Source organism: Leopardus geoffroyi, chromosome C3, assembly GCF_018350155.1.
Source record: "Leopardus geoffroyi isolate Oge1 chromosome C3, O.geoffroyi_Oge1_pat1.0, whole genome shotgun sequence".
Lineage (NCBI taxonomy): Eukaryota > Metazoa > Chordata > Mammalia > Carnivora > Felidae > Leopardus > Leopardus geoffroyi.
In genome coordinates, this window is record NC_059338.1 from 42,252,144 (window position 1) to 42,268,782 (window position 16,639).

At 49.1% G+C, this 16,639-nt stretch overlaps 1 protein-coding gene across 3 annotated transcripts in view; it reads right to left on the bottom strand.

The window, feature by feature from the left end:
• Positions 1–2,575: 2,575 nt before the first annotated feature.
• The window catches only part of STX6 (syntaxin 6), a 51,941-nt gene continuing 37,877 nt past the window's right edge, over positions 2,576–16,639 (bottom strand). The window contains exons 7-9 of one of the 3 annotated variants that reach the window (XR_006705743.1): positions 12,841–12,935; positions 7,107–8,584; positions 2,576–6,299 (exon numbers count right to left, since the gene is read on the bottom strand). Coding sequence is in view for 1 of the 3 variants with exons in the window: in XM_045452572.1 (XP_045308528.1) it covers positions 8,508–8,584; positions 12,841–12,935 (172 nt within the window). In the remaining 2 variants the exon portion in view is untranslated. Of the gene's footprint in view, positions 8,585–12,840; positions 12,936–16,639 lie in introns of all 3 variants that reach the window. The other 2 variants (XR_006705742.1, XM_045452572.1) reach the window with 2 other exon arrangements.

Below are 16,639 nucleotides of genomic sequence, written 5' to 3' on the forward strand. Positions count from 1 at the left end.
CTCAGGCTGTGGGCTTGGCCAGGTCGGAGCGCCGGGCCCTGAGGAAGGGGCTGCTGTCATTGGCTCTGAATCTCTGCCCATGGAGCCAGGCTTTAACAGCTGCCCTGCCAGGCCTGGAGGGCATCCGGGGCTCTTCTGTGGATGCCTGGGTGCCCGCTGGGCCTGCCTTTGTCTTGTCCTTCTGCAATCTGGGCTCAGGCCCCAATTCACAGTGTGGGGCTGTCCTCAGGGGTCTGGCCAGGTGCCAGGTACTGGGGAGAGGCCTGCCCCGCCCTTGGGATGCCCACGTCCCCAGGGTGGAGACAGCTACAGCTGTGAAGAGAGACAGACCAGTGTGCCAAGGGGTACAATGGAAGCCTCAGGCAGGAGGCCCCACTCCACCTGGTGAGAAGAAAGGCTTCCCAGACGAGCCAGCCGTGGGCTCAGCAGCCTCCATCCGAGCTCTGGTGTTCTCTCAGGAGCACAGAACGCTGGCAGTGGCGGGAGCTCACAGCAGCATTCAGATGCCACAGCTCTGATCCTCACCCTGGGCTCCACAGACGTCTCCAGGCTTTTCCGAGTTCGTATCAGGAGTCTGGCTCACTTACTTTTTGCCCGTTTCCAGCCAAATAAAAGCTCCAAAACATTTTATCAGCAAGGCCAGCCTGCCTGAGGTCCTTGGCTTAGCAGATCTCTTAACTGTACAGTGGGCATATGGGATTTGAGACGCGGTCGAGTCCAGGGTACCTGGTGTCCGTGCTTTATCTTCACTTCTTAGAGCAGTGCTTTAACCCACCACCAACTCCTACTACAGCTCTTTTCTCTTTGAAGGGACGCTGGCCTCATACTGGTCCAGTCAGACCTGGGTCCTCCTCCTGACCCTACCTCTTCCTCGTTTACCCTTGGGCAAACATCTTCGATGCTCATGCCCATTTGTGGGTATAAACTGGGCCTCAACGGGGTTTCCCTTGTGGGGTTGTAAGAATGAAATGAAGACCAAAATTTCACTCCCTGTCGTGTCCCCGATGCCCATGCTCAAAGACCTGCCAGCACGTCAGGTTCTTATCAAACGTTGGCCAGAAGTTTTAGCTGCTAATTAGGTATAAAATTTGAGAAATCTGTTCCTATGAGTTGATGACCTCTTCCCAAAGGCTGGCCAATCTTAATGTGAACTTTTGTGAACGCAGCTAGAACGCATCCGACGGTGTGGTGAGGAAGGGGATACCGCTGCAGAGGTCAGAAAGGTTGGCGATTTGGCCATCCAAGCTGGGTTCTGGAACACCGCACCTACCGAGAGGTGTATTGGTGGGGATGTTCGTGCCCAGGCTCTGCCTGCATCTGCACCAAATGGAGCCGCCGCTAATGTTCCAGTTGTCAGTGTCGTCTTGGTAGAAGGGTCCCTGTTTCCAGACAAGTGATGCCCCCAAGGTGCCAAGGATCAAGGTTTATGTGTCCTCTTGGACGGTGCAGCATTGTGGCAGTACGGACAGGCCTTCCCTTCCTGGGAGTTTCATTTTTGCCCCAGGTCTCCTCTTGTATTTTCAACGTGAGTTTTATGTAAGACTTGTAGCCAGTGGGGACCTTGTGAGAGACAGCAAATCACTCTTTTGCTGCGCAGCAGAGCCACGAGTGGAGTCAACGTGCTGGTGGCTCCAGAACCCTCTGCCTTGTACACAGCCGGCTTTTTCTCAACGCCACACGGTCCGCAGCTCCCCAGGCCTGGGAGAGGGGCAGATTTGCTTTTATCAGGGGGTACACACAGCCCTTCCTTCTCAAATATTAACTGTAACCCTCAAAATGAGCATTCATTCCTCTAGCAAGGCTGATTAGTATGTTGACGTGTGTTAACCCTCCTTAGCTATTACATTTGGGGGAAGTCAAGCTGGGGACTCATGAAGCACGGATGTCTCAATTTCTGTGGTAGCACTGAGAGCCAGCAAGTGGCTCTGCCTCGTCTCAGCTGTGTGACCTTGAGAAATCACTTGTGTCCCTGTCCCCTCATCTGCACATTCGAGAGAATACTAGATGAGGTAACTTCATAGTCTCAAAACACCATTTTAAGTATCATCTGCATTAATACAGATGAAGCACCTAGAATGGTGCTGGGCACATAGAAGGTGTTCAGATAATGAGGGAAGATGAGGAGGATAGATGGGATGATGAAGGTCCCTGTCCTTAAGGAGCTTATATAGCCTCGTCATCTTGTCCAACACAGAATCGAAGGAAGGCTCTTTCACCTGCCAACTGGGATGGCCAGTGTTCTTGCTGGCCAACACTTGGGTGAGAGGGAAATAAAAGACTCAGTTCCTTTTGTGTTGTTTCTCTGCTCCCCACACTCCTTGTCCCAACTGAAACTGTGCCGTATGGCATTCTGAATCCATAATGTGGTTATTTTGGGGTTTAATAATTCACGTAACTTGCCCAGCCCAAGAGAGCACAATTTATAATTCAGATCTTCCAACAGCCACACGCTTTCCCCACCCCAGGCATACGCATATGTCTGTGTTTACTGGTGGGGGCAGAAGGAAGGAGCTGTATGTAAGTATGAAAAGAAATAAGAGAAAAACAAAACTTAAAAAACGACAACTGACAAAGGTCATGGTCTCTCCATTTCTCTTTTAATACTGAACAGTATTCTTTGTACAGCTGTAACATGATTTCAAGAGCAGAAATAAGAAACATTACTGATAGACTTCAGGGTGTAAAAATACCACTTTGAAAGACGACTAGTTGAGATTTTTCTTACGCAAGTATTTTTAAAAAGTTTTCAAGTTTATAGTGTCATCAGTTTGTTTAATGTCAGGATTACGATCAAAGCTATGGAAGAGGTTTTATTATGCAGGGATGGTTTACTGTAGCCTAAATTCCATGATGCAGGAGCAGTGATTCTGAAACTACAGTGGGCAGCAGAATCCCCTGGAAGGCTTGTGAAACACAGCCCACTGGCCTCACCCCCAGAGTCTGTGATTCGACAGATCCAGGTGGGCCTGAGAACCTGCATTTCTAGCAAGCTCAGGGGCCACGCCGCCGCCGCTGGTCCCACACCACACTTGGGAGACCCAGCCTGTCGAAAGAGCAAGAATGCATCTACCTGTGGAGGGGCATGTAAACTGGCACCAGGGCTACTGGGCTCTTCTCGTGGGGAGGAAGGGGGGGTGCGCACCATCTGGAAATCACCCAGGCATCTTAAATTCGAATCCTTGATCTCACGTCTTTAGTTTGTGCCTTCTGGTTATTTAAAAATAAAACACTGTAGGTTATTTATCCTTGGAAGAAAAATACGACAATTTAGTCCTGCTGAGTGTTGCCACGTGTTACACATTCGATTTTTTCATTACACTAATTTCTGATTACAAATGAGCCAGTGAGAGCCAATCTCCACTTAACACAAACCGAAGCCACAATCATTTACAGCTTGCGGTCTTTGGCCCTTTCCTGGTTTCCAGGCCACCCTCACCCAGGGCATTCTCCTGGGTCAAGTTAGGACACACCCACATCAAGCTTACAGGTAAGTTCCAGTAACTTCTTAGTGGGAACACCTGGCTGGCCTCTCCCCACCCTGCAGACTCTCTCTTCTCCTGAGGACTAGGACGTCTGCCTCTCCCAGAGCAGACTTACCCCCAGGGCTGCAATTCCTGTTCAGTAGCATGGTCCTGGCTAAAGCCCGCTCTCTGCAGAGTCCAGCAAGAACAACCCTGGACATGGGGTCACCCCCGGGCTGACAGACAGCCTGGCTCGTGTGGAGCGCTGGGGTACCGCCAGGGCGACAGAACAAGGCCCGAGAGCTTTGGTCAACAAACAATGAAGCCGGGTGGTCTTATGTCTAACACCCCCTGGAGGATCAAGTGGCTTCTGGGTTCGAGAATTCATAGCCTTAAAAAAAAAAAAAAAAAAAGAAGGTAAAATACACTTTCTCACTGGCTGCACTTGGCAAACCAGGTCCCTACCAAGCAGTCGGGCAGGTGACTGGGACAATGACTGCTGAAGTGCAGTTACCGTCCACACGGCCTTGGGGAGGGGCATTTCTGGACAAAGGTCACATTGGAAGGAAAACAGCACCAACACATTAGTCTACGTCAGAGAGAAACCAAGCTCTTTCTGCTTCCTCCCCACCTCCCCACCCCTGCATTGGTAAAGAGACTCTAACGTAATAAGGAGCTGTCACATGCAGGTAGATGGCAGCAACACGGCCAAGGGGCCGCTGGAACTTTCGGAGCTTCAGTGTTTGTCCAAAAGCAGACGCCCAGAAGCTGGAGCAAGGGGTGAGCACGACAGGCCACCACCGGCCTACCCTCTTGTGCCGCTGAGGTCACTGGCCGCACGCAGTGTACGAGCTCCCTGGGGCCCAGCCCAAGACGCACCCCGGCAAATGCCGCCCTGTCTGCTGGGGGAGCTGCAGTGAGTGGTCTCGTCTCTAAAACAAAAGGGCCGCGCTGGGTGGTCCACATGCTTCCGAGCGTAGGTCAGGGATGCTGGCCCCAGAAGCCAGCAGGTCTGGAGTTTTCGGCCCCACCGAGCGACCTGTGCTAAGCTGTGCGGGCTTCTGTCTCAGAGGGTCACCGCAGGGCTGCCCTCACCTGGATGGCTGTTTCCCTCTGCTCAGAATTCTCTTGATTTTCTGGACTCAATACCAGTCGGCAGCTTCCCAGTGAGCAGGACGGCAAGTAAACACGGGGAGCCTGGTGTCCGCATTCACATCCGACAGACTGCTGCGCAAGCACATTCACGAGAGCTGGGACAGGGCATCGGACAGAACAGAGAGTGGGTCTCCCCTCATCAGGCCAGCCTGGTGACGGGACTGTCCCTCCCTCAGAAGCAGAGGCCCCGGGGGGGGGGGGGGGGCGCTGCTGCGCCCCCGCCAGCAGCCCAGGCCCACTCCGTGGGGCGTGGTCTTCGTGAACCAACTCGGGTCAGGCGTGACACAGTGTGACAGAGGGGCGGAAGGTCTGAGAGCTCTTTGGTTTCACCTCTCTCTCTGCTCTTGATGGAGAAAGAACACGTTTTTCAAAAATGTTATTTTTCAAAAACCTGGGAGGGAAAGAAATGCCAGCGAGAGGAACACAAAGAGGGAGGTAGTGCATGCCACGTTTTGGAACTTCTGCTTTTCAGACTGCCCCAATTTTGTTTCGCTTCCAAGTTCATCCTGCCGTACAAGGTGAAGCCAAGCGATCCGAGTCCACAGAGCTGAAAAGCAACTCCTATGTATAATTCAGTTCCTAGATCTTCAAATGCTATGAATTCTCTAGAAAGGTAATGGTCTCACTTTATAGCCAGGGAAATTACCAGAAGAAAGATCTTGGCTCTGCCACCTTCGCTTACAGAAGGTAAAACACTTAACAGAGACAGATTTCTGTTGGAGTTAGACTAGATTTCTCTTCACAGCCCTGAATCTCACGAGGTGAGAAGGAGTAGAAGTTGCCAAGTGGTTGGCTACCAGACCCATCAGTCTGTTTAACTCTGGCTAAAAGCAGAGAATAATGGGCAAGCTCCCAAGTCTCTCCCCCTTCGGCTCTGGCGTGAAGATCGTCATGTAACACACACGCAGTGACTTCCAACTGCCACCCAGCAGCGGGCACACAGAGAGCACGGGGCGTTTTCAGTCCACACAAAGGCAAGATCAAAGACGAGGATGAAAACCTAAAGGTATTTCGGCTTTCCAGCTGGATCCCCCACTCTGGCTAACTCTCTCAACGGTTCATTCCCCCAATTAACCCCCCAAATCAGCTGATTAGAAAAACGTTCTTGCAATAAACACAAGTTGAGCTGTTTCTCTTTATCCATCACATTCTGCCACTTCCTTAGAAATGATGAGTACGTGTCGAGGTGCAGAGGCTGGAGAAAGCCCAACTGCTTCTAGGATGTGCCCCTGAGCAGCGCGGGGGGGGTCGCCGGTGTCCACTGCTCTCCCCCTCCTATCGGCCGGGGAACCACTTAGGTGCCCTCTGGAGCCCGGCAGTGTCAGGATCACCGAGGAGGCAACATTTGTCCTCAAAAGTCAACCTAAGCCCCTGGGTTACTCTCTTGGACCGCCATGGTTTGCGGTCTGGGTGGAGGCTTTCAAATGAACTCATCTGTAGCAATGCCCCGTAGACCCAACAGGGTCAAGCCCAGGATCAAGCCCGCTGGGCCAGGAGTTATGCCTGGGGCAGAGCTGGCTCTGACGAAGATATTAAGAGGCTGCCTGTCAAAGAGCAGTTCCTCTGAGGCGAGGAGACAGGGGCCTGCAGGGAGCACACATGCAGTGCTTGTATTTTCAAGTAAACTTTCCTCCTCATAAATAATTCCCTCTTCGGCTTCAGGAGTCTCGTCTACAATAGCCACTGTTCAGCAAATACTTGAAATTAGGTGAGGTCATCATGCTGATTCTAGATTCATCCAAACACTTAGTAATTAAGCCTTCAGATCACAAAACCTGCCGCCCCCCCCAGCCCCCCTCCCCTCCGACACCAGGGAAGCATCTTACTCATTCATGACCAGGCGTGTTCCCAACAAGCCCACTGACACATGCGACAGTTGTGTGGGGCACAGTAAATCTGGTAATAGGAGGACAACAGCATGGCTTGTAAAGAGCATAATCATACAGGCCATTAGGATGCCTACTGCCTCTTGTGATGTGGAGTGTGGATACAGTACTGAGACAAGGTCCTCATTTATGTTTAACAAAGACCTGTATATTTTAATGCAAATCTAAGGACCATCCCTGTTCTAAGTTTAGAGAAGACTATTTGAATGAGTCTCGAAACTTTGTAAAACAAATAACCTAGTACCCTATATTGGAAGCCCTTTGTAGTAATCTTTTTTTTTTTTTTGCTAATTTGAAAAAAATAACTTATTTATATATCAGAGTTGACTGTAAACGTGGATGTCAACCACCCTTTTAGTTTTATAAATCTGCTTTTAGCTTTCATCAACAGGCAGATTTACTTACCTACCATGATCCTAACCATGAGAAAATACCCTTCTTTAAAAAACTGTTACAAATATTTATTAAAAAGTGCAAGTCAAAAGTCAGCTGGGCAAGTACATCATTGCAAATCACAAAAAAGGGCGGGGGGAGGGGGGGAGCCGAAAGCAAATAAACAAGAAAGACAAACAAGAAAAAAAATTAAAAAGAAAAAAAAAACAACCAGTGTGCCGAGGAGTGGACCCCAACAGATGAGGAAACAAGAAGTCCAAGCTAGAGCTCTATCCGGATGTTGGCTGTGCTTTCCAAGTGCACAAAAAGATGGTGAGGACAGCCATGGCCTCCCCTGCCAGGCTCTGGGTCAGCTGCTGCTTCAACAGTGGTGACAGCATCAGGGAGGCTATATAAATATCCTATAGACACGTGTACGTTGGAGGCATTTAAAAAATCAGAAGCCTGAAATTTAGCATCTCAGCAGTTTCAGCTACTAAAACTCAATTAAAGCATCCATTATTTAAATTTGGATTGGCTCAGTTATTTGAATGGATGATTAAAAAAACCAAAAAACTGAGTTGTCATCTTAGGGGGGAAAAAACCCTCAAGTTCACCTACCCATTCTTGCCATGACTCACAGGGTAAGAGAAGTCTGGTTCAGAACTAGCCTTTTTTGTCATTATGGTTTCTGAGTGTCGCTGTGCTAATGATGTACTAACCACTCCCAACCGTGACCTCCCCCATCCCCCCCCACCCCCCGCCCCCAGTGCAGAGTGCCACAGGAGTGACCTAACCGTCGAGGAGGCTGGCCAGGGACCCTAACTCGTTCAAGTGTGCTGTAGCCATACAGTTAAAGGTGGTCCTAAAAATACAAGCTGCACCAGGACAGCAACGTGAATTTGGCAAGGCTCTGACCTCCAGCAACCTCACCCACCGTTCCCTCAGCTGTGCAAACTGGGTCCTGCCACCCTCTCCTCCCTTCAGTTCAAGCCACCCGTTGTTAGCATCCCCAAAGCCTAGTGCTTTCCATTATTCTCCATTAGCTATTTCTACCACAAAATAATGTGCCTGGAAAAGCAATTTTATCCCAGCACTTATCCCTGAAAAATGGATCGGTGCGTCTTCTGTCACAAACTGCTTCTTGGGCCTTCTGTTCCCATCAGCGACTGGCTGTCAGGGGCAGCGGGGAATGAAACGTGCCCGGGAGCCCGCACTCCGGACAGGGCTCATTGGGACGGGACCATGGTGCGCCGTCGGAGCCGGGGGAAGGGTCTGGGCCGGAGAAAAGAGCTGTCCGAGATGGATGGAATGAGCAACAGCAAGCGCTAGTGGAGTCTGCGGAATTTTCTGGATTCCTCCGAGGCCGTCCTTGGGGCGTGAAGCCTGGGAGGCAAAGCAGTGGCGGGCCATCCTCAGAGTGGGCCAGGCGGGCCAGGAGTGCACGGTCGTCCACCCAGTGTTCCCCGTGGCCCTGCCAGCGCCGGGTCAGAGCAGCTGTCAGTGGTGGGGTCACGGGGAGGGGGGTCAGTGCAGGCCGCGTCTTCCAGAGAGAAGCGGGAGGGGACGGCAACGCCCGGCGCCGCTGCCCGCCTCCCCGGGTTCGAGTGCAGGAGGGGCTGCGCCGGCCGTGTCACAGCACAAGGAGGAGGACCAGCACGACCAGCAGGACCACGAAGAGGACGGCGATGGCACACCACTGGCGCCTGTCTGGAAGGCAGGACACGAGGATTAGCGCTCTCGGGACTCTACGTTCCCCAAGGTACAGTCACATGCAACTCCCCGCAGCAGAAAGGGGCCAGAGTGTGCCGATGACGGGGGCTCGGAGGATCTGGAACCCGCCCGCGGGCCGGGTGTCTGCGCCTGCACCGCATGTGCACCCACAGCTCTGCCGGTCCCTCGAACATGGGCCTGTAACCAGTACGTGCTCCGCGCTTCAAGTCTTTCATTAAAACCCGTGGCTCTCAGTTGGCTGCTGGTGGGTACCATGCCCCTGGCAAGGTGCTGGCACTGGCATTACAGATCAAAGCCCATTCGCTTTAATCCTCTACCAAAGCCAAATCACTTCATTCAACAAGAATCCTGTTCTTTGCTCAACGGGCACTAGGGGAGGACAGAAAGAGGATAAAAGCTCCCGCTGGTCACTCCAGGAAATGAAGGGCTGAAAAAGCAAACTCCGGGGACCACAAGCACAATCACTGTTACGCCACACCCCTCCAGGAGAGATTACTGGGAAAGTAACTTACGCAGCTTACCACTGAATCCAAGTGGAAGGCCTTCTCTGAAACCTGCCCTACCAACACTTCAGAACAAGCACCGGAAACTAAGTGGCTAGAGTCCATCTAAACCCCAAGAGCAAGGAGGCGCGGAGGAACAGAAGGGCCCACACAGACCCCGGCAGAGCCCCAGCTCCACCCACAATCCCCCGCGTGCCTGGCAGGAAACACGAATACCCTCGCTCACCCTGGGCCAGGCTGGATGTGGAGCCCAGGGTGCCACCGTTGCCAGGATGCCTCCTGAACTTGTGGAGGTAGAAAGAACAAGCAGTCTTTCTACAAAGGGCCAGACTGACAGAACAGACTTTCACTGGCCCATGAAAACGTATTTCTGCTGCTAGAGAGGAGTCCTCCATCTAAACAGGGATATGAAGGTAAACTGATTCATCAAAAGTCTACTTGAAAGCCTGCAGATTCTAGGACACCATGGCTATGGAGGATCACAGTATAAGAAGGTCCGCATCTAGGAAAATCGATTGCAAAGCTTTCCTCAAAGCAATGCTAAGTCCACAAACCAGTACTTAAATTATCTAACTGCCACGGCTGGCAAAATTTTAGAACCGGCCAAGAGACTGCCACCAAGTGACAGTAAGCAAAGTAAGTACCTTCTTGGTGGTGATCACCTTGCTCTACTTCAGACACTCTAGAAACTCACTTAGAAACTGTGATCAGGGCAAAGACCCCAAGTCTGTTGGTTCCTTGTCTGAACAGGACTAGTCCAACGGGCACGGGAGGCAGAACTGGCCTACTCAGATAATATTTTTAATCTGTTTAACTATCACTTCACTGCTCAAGAGAACTTGAGTTAATCTAGCATTCTTTCATCTATTTAAAAATGCCTATAAGAACTTCAAAACACTCATTAAAATGATTAGTTGGTATTCTTCCAGGACAAAACAGGCAAGATAACTGCTTCCTAACCATCCCTGCCCCCCAACCTGACACATATCCCTATGCCCCCCACCCCCCAGCATTCTCAACCCTAGATTCTCAATATCGAACCAGTTTTCCACTTTTTGGCTTTCCATCAGCCTCTCCCCAAGCCCCTCCCACCTCCGATCACTCTCTCTTCCAGGATTGCATTAAATAGGGGTTTTCATCAAGGACAACATCCCTCATACAAGCTAGCACAACCGGGACGCTCCTTTAAAAAGCCGTTTCCCTTTGAAGTGCTAAGCTGCTGCTAGGAAGCCTGAACCAGGTAACCTCACCCGCTGACTTCTCCCCAGAAGGGGGGCAAAACTAACCACAAAGGCTTCTGTGCTCTCAAGGGAAAAGCCTAACCAGCTTTGTAAGCTCAAGACCTGCTTCAAAAAGTAGATGGGAACAAAGAGAGCTCCAATGGCAGGTGTTTCTCCCCTTCCAGTATATTTTCCTCCACTGGAGAGAAAAGATAAAAAAATTTTAGAAGGTGAGGGAAGACTCAAAAGAACCTTCTACTCAAAAGAATACACCGTCCTTGGGTCACTCATAAAGCGAGTGTGGCATCTCGGCTGATTTCTTCCACGAGGCAGCCAGCCACGGGGAAGGGCAGACGTTCTGATTCTCCGGAACCGTGTGGCTGGCATGTGAGCTCGGTTACTGCCTGATCAACTTCAACGTGTCTTCATATACTTTAAGTACAGATTAAAAAGCAGCGAACTTGCCCAGAAGTTATGGAGAACAGAGGCAAATACAAATTGCCTTGGTGTCAACCTGAAGCCAAGAGCACCAAGCAGGAGGCCCTGAGCAATCTTTCTTTTGGGAGCAGGCAAAGCTTAAAACGAAAAAACCATGGGCAAGCTGTCTAAACTGAAGGGCCTTTCAGGCTAAATTCTCCGTCTCCTGGCCCTTTTTCTTAGACAAATATAATTGAAGTCCCTACTTTGCTCCCCAAACTTTTCTTTCAGGATAAAGTAGCATAAAGCACAAGCAAGGCTCAGTGTTATTTATACACACTGCTTATCACAATGCAAGCACTTTTCTAAATTATTCATTCCCGGAATGCTGAGAAACAAAGACACAGTGCATCTTTGTTCTTTGCTCTTCCCCAAACAAAACTGGTGCTGAAGTAGCTACTTGACTTTGTGATGAATACACACACTAGAGAGGGCCTGGGGTTTACACTGGTTATGTAATACTTCACTAATTATTATTATTTTTTTTTAAGTAGAAGCATGAAGGTGGGAGAGAACAGAGGAATAGGGAAGAAGGCTTTGCAAACCTTTCTCTAAGTGTGTGAAAGATTAACTAAGCTGGTGCCTGCTTCAGGCAATGAAAAGCTGCTGGAGGCATAAAGGTATTTGTCCCTGGAGAGAAAGAAGGAACTAAGTCTGGCTACGAGCTTCCCTCTGTTTTGGATAAAAAAAAAAAACAAAACAAAACAGGTCCTTTGCCCTGCAGGGCCATATTCTGCCTGACTTCCTATTTTTTAAAAAAGAAACAAACATTAAGTAAGTACTAATACGTGGGAGACACTTTAAACACTTGTACGTTAATTACTATTATTTAATTTAACTTCCACAATGTTCTGAAGAGGCAGGCAACAACCTATTTTTTACAGGTAAGAAGCTGAGCCCCAGACAACTGTTCTTTAACTTGACTATGAGTTAAACTGCTGGAAAGCAAATATAGATCTGTATTAGCCTTAGCGCAGAAGGCTGAATGAACCATTAGACCCCGTAACACATACCTGATGAGAGGAAACCCACAGAAGAATGAGGCAAGAAATGGGAAGCTCCAGCGGGGGTGCTAGTGCTCTGCTTCAACCACATTTACATCACCTCAAGGAGTACCTCAGTTCCTCCCTTGACCAAGCCACCCCCTGCCGACTAAAGAAGAAAGGAGATACTGGATGTTCTTCGGCTTTAAAATGCAGTATTTCTAATGTACTAGGGGAGGTGGGTTGCTGCCATCAACAAATAGAGTCACTGGAACATATCTTCCTACATAGTGACCAATTTGAAAACTGTTAAAATTTCACCCCACTCTGGCGCAAATCTGCTGGAATATTTCACTTACGACTTTAAGTGAAAACAATTTATTTTTTATTTAAAAAGATTTTTTTTTAAGTTTATTTATTTTGAGAAAGAAAGAGAGAGAGAGAGAGAGACCGCACGCATTGAGAGTGGGGGAGGGGCAGAGAGCGAGAGAGAGAATCACAAGCAGGATCCCCGCTGTCAGCACGGAGCCCTTGGGCTCCATCTCACAAACTAGAAGATCAATGAGATCATGACCTGAGCCAAAATTAAGAGTCAGATGATTAAATGACGGAACCACCCAGGTGCCCCTGAAAGAAATTTAAATTAGATCTGTAAGGCCATCTGATTCTGAAATGGTAGGAGTTTTTCAATAAAAGAAAGTCCAGGGAAAACAATAACCGGCTTCTTCATTACTGTTCCCTATATGGGCAAGGAAATAAGAAAGTGAAATAAAAAAGGATTTTGTAATTGCAATGAGAGTTGCTCCACTAGGAGAAAAGCCACCCACCACACCAGCCTTGTGCGGTGGGGGGACACAAAGACCACTTCTCCGGTGAAGGCCACAAGTGGCAGACGAGGCCTGTGCCTACCGGTCTTCCTTCTCTGACAAGAAAGCAGACCCAAAAATGTACGACAGGAGAGAGATCTGAAGGGGCACACCTGTGAGAACGCTATAGACCATGTTTCTAGAATGAAGTAGGAATTCTTAAGCTTTAAATGCCATACATACCACTGGTCATGTGAGATACTTTTGCAAGTTTCTTCATCACATTGTCCAGCCGGGACTGAGTGCTCTCCAACTCGTGGGAGAAATCATCCAACATACTGGAAAGAAAAGCAGACACAGAGGAGTGGCTGGTAAGCACAAAGTCTTGGCAACGCACTGGCCATGAAATTAAATCATGGTAAGGTATGATCTTACCCCACGCCTCAGTGTTAGCAAACCTAAAACAGGTAATGTCGGGGTTTGATCAATCTATTATCCAAACTCCTTAGCACAAGACATGTTTTTTTTGATTTCAGAATTTTAGGAATTTAAAAAAGCAATGAATTACATATGCTGGATATTAGCCAGCACTCGCAAGCAGGGTCTGGGGCAGACCCCATGATCAAGCATGTTAATGTTTCTGCAGAGGAAACTAACAGGAATCATAGCTGCATTGAGTTCAGGTTAGGTTTCCTGTAATATGGGCTTGCTGAAAACTTAAAAAAAAATTTTTAGAGCTTTGTAGATTTTAGAAGTGTAGACCAGGCAGTGTGGAGCTGACTGATAGAAGAACAGAAACTCAGTGGCAACGCAGTGCTCTAGAAAGAGGCTGTGTGAGGTCAGACAACCAGGCTTTGCCACTTGCTTCCCCTGCTACCTTGACAAGGCACCCCACAACTCTTTGGCACAGTTTCCACATCTGTAAAATGGGGTCGCTTCCCTGCCGGGGGTCTTGTGAGCACCAGGTAATAACACAAAGCACTTCGTGGCGACAGAAGCCAAACATACTTTAATCTAATAATCATTGGCTGTAATGCACTCTGTGCTTTGTCATAACGCCGGGAGGCCCTGGGACTGCCATTCCTGACGGTGTGTGCTCCTCACCTACACCTGCAGAGAAGCCAGTGTTTTCCCACGGGAGAAGCGGCTCCAGGAAGCTAACACTATTTTGCTGTCCAAGGTGCAGCTGGGAAAGAAAACACCAAAATACTCTCATCCCAACAATGTTTATTTCATAAATCACCAAACATTCCAGACTTTTCAACTCTGGGCTAACATGTGATCATCTCAAATACAGAATGCAACATACCAATTAGTCTTATTAAGACCAGAGGTCTTATTAGTAAGGCTCTAGTACTCTGACAGCATCAATGGCGGCTAGAAAGTCCTGGGCTCGGTCTGTGCCCACATGAAGCAGCCGACAACCCTTCAGGATTCAGGGCAACCGACTCCTCATGAAGTCAATTAGGAAATACAGTCCATGTTGACAACTAAATAAGCAAGTCTTTGTCCCTTACCTGAATTTTCACATTAAGACATTATTAGCTCATCTTAGATCCTGGTAGCATCTTAGCCCTGCAGCTGCAGACCTATCCAGGCAGGGCCAAACGCCGAAAACACAAGAGCCACCTTTGTATGCCGGGCATGACTTTTCCGACTGAGGACAAAAAGGCCAGTCACCCAGCCTCCAGCCCAAGGACACCCACTAACTAGGTTTCCAGCCCCGATCTATCTCCTCGGCGCTGTCCAAAAGAAACAGGCTGTGAATCCGTACGCTATTTTGTATTTCTGGTAGCCACACATTTAAAACAAAAAGGAAGAAATTAATTTTCATAATCTGCTTTATTTGGCTCCATATAGCCAAAACATTATTGTTTCAACATGTATTCAATATTTAAAAAATCATGCACAAGCTACTTTGTGGGTTTTTTTTTTTTTTTCATAGTAAGTCTTCAAAGTCTGGTGCATTTACATTTCGGCCACATCTCAGTTCAGACTGACCACATGTTACGTGGCCAACGGCACAGCTGCCAGTGGCTACACGTCCTGGGGAACACAGGTCAGAGTCCAAGACCCACGTATTCTCCCTTGAATTTACTTATTATTTTTACCAAAGTGACACACACTTTATTATTATTTTTTAAATATTTTTCTTTTTTTAAAAAAAGTTATTTATTTTTGAGAGAGAGAGAGAGAGACAGATTGCAAGCAGGGGAGGGGTGGAGAGAGAGAGGGAGACATAGAATCCGAAGCAGGTTCCAGGCTCTGAGCTGTCAGCACAGAGCCCAAATGCCAGGCTCGAACCCATGAACTGTGAGATCATGACCTGAGCCGAAGTCAGACCCTTAACCAATTGAACCACCCAGGTGCCTCGACACACACTTTAAAGAGCTAAATAGCACGTTAAGAGTTTTCATTAAAAAAAAACCAACAACAAAAAAACCCAAAAAAAACACAGCTGTTTCCCGCCCCCAGGACAACTGCTCCAGCCCCTCCCACTCTTCTCTCAGGCTTTCTCCACTTTTTGAAGTAAATGCTTGCACCAGAATCCTCTCCTGCTGACTCTGCACTAGAAGGGCTAGGGCTTTGCTCTGCTCCCATTTCCTTCCCCATCTCTGCATCCACCCCACACCTACTCCTCCTTCCTTCCAACATGATTTTGTCACGGTGTGAGGAGATCGCCCTTCGGGGCTCACGCCGTCTAGAGCGAGCAAATGCTCTTCCCAGCCGGTGGCTCGTGGCCACCAGCTTGCTCCTTGGCTCTCCCCACGGCTGGCCGAGGGTTCAGCTTTCTCTGGTCAGTAGAGTCGGTAACCATCCAGGATCTAAATGTTATGCTTATTGTTTGTTATTTCATGCTCTATGTCCCCATAGGTTTTATGCCGCTAAAAAAAAAAATCCCTCTGCCTGCACTCTAGTGGGCTTTAGGGAGGGAGCGGAGATAAAAGGTGTATTCGGTGTGTTCAAAGTCACCATCTTTAACTGGAAGTCTACCAGGCTTCTCTGTTATCTACCGAAGCCCAAGGAGTTCAGGCAATTAGTCCTTTCCCGTCCCCCAACTGGCATTTTAGGGGAAGAATGCATTTTAGACGGAAATTAAACACGTATGCCTAGATTCCTGCTCTTGTAGCTTCCCACCTAGTCTCCCTGCCTCCAGTCTTGCTCCACTATGGTTGGTCATCTAAATTTTTTTTTTTCAACGTTTATTTATTTTGGGGACAGAGAGAGACAGAGCATGAACGGGGGAGGGGCAGAGAGAGAGGGAGACACAGAATCGGAAACAGGCTCCAGGCTCTGAGCCATCAGCCCAGAGCCCGACGCGGGGCTCGAACTCACGGACCGTGAGATCGTGACCTGGCTGAAGTCGGACGCTTAACCGATTGCGCCACCCAGGCACCCCAATGGTTGGTCATTTAAACCGCAGCTAGACATGGCGCCTGGTGGCTCAGCTGGGTAAGCATCTGACTTCAGCTCAGGTCACGATCATCCCACAGTTCATGGGTTTGAGCCCGGTGTCGGGTTCCGTGCTGATGGCTCAGAGCCTGGAGCCTGCTTCAGATTCTGTGTCTCCCTTTCTCTCTGCCCCTCCCCTGCTTGTGCTTTGTCTCTCTCTCTCAAAAATAAACGTTAAAAAATTTTTTTTTATGCCATGGCTAGATGGGCCTGCCTGAAATGTAAACCTGACCATGGTGTCATTCCCAACACAACCTTCATGGTTTCCCATCACCCTCAGAAGAGAAAGTCCTAACCCCATAATAGGGCTTCTAAGGCCTCCCTGTCTTGACTTCTGCACCCCTCCCCACTCCCATGCTCTATACACAGTAAACCTTTCTGCCCCATGCACTTCCTCACTCTCTGTCTCGGTCAGCCCTCCCCTCACCCCCAACCCTTCACTGGGACACCTTCTCCTCACCCTTCAGGTTCCAGTTAAACACATCTTCTCAGGGACCTGGGCTAAGTCAGGTCTGCAGCTTGTGCTAGGTGAGGGCTCCCAGGTCCCATGTCCTTCCTCCTTCCTTCTCTGTCACCTCTTAATGACTTA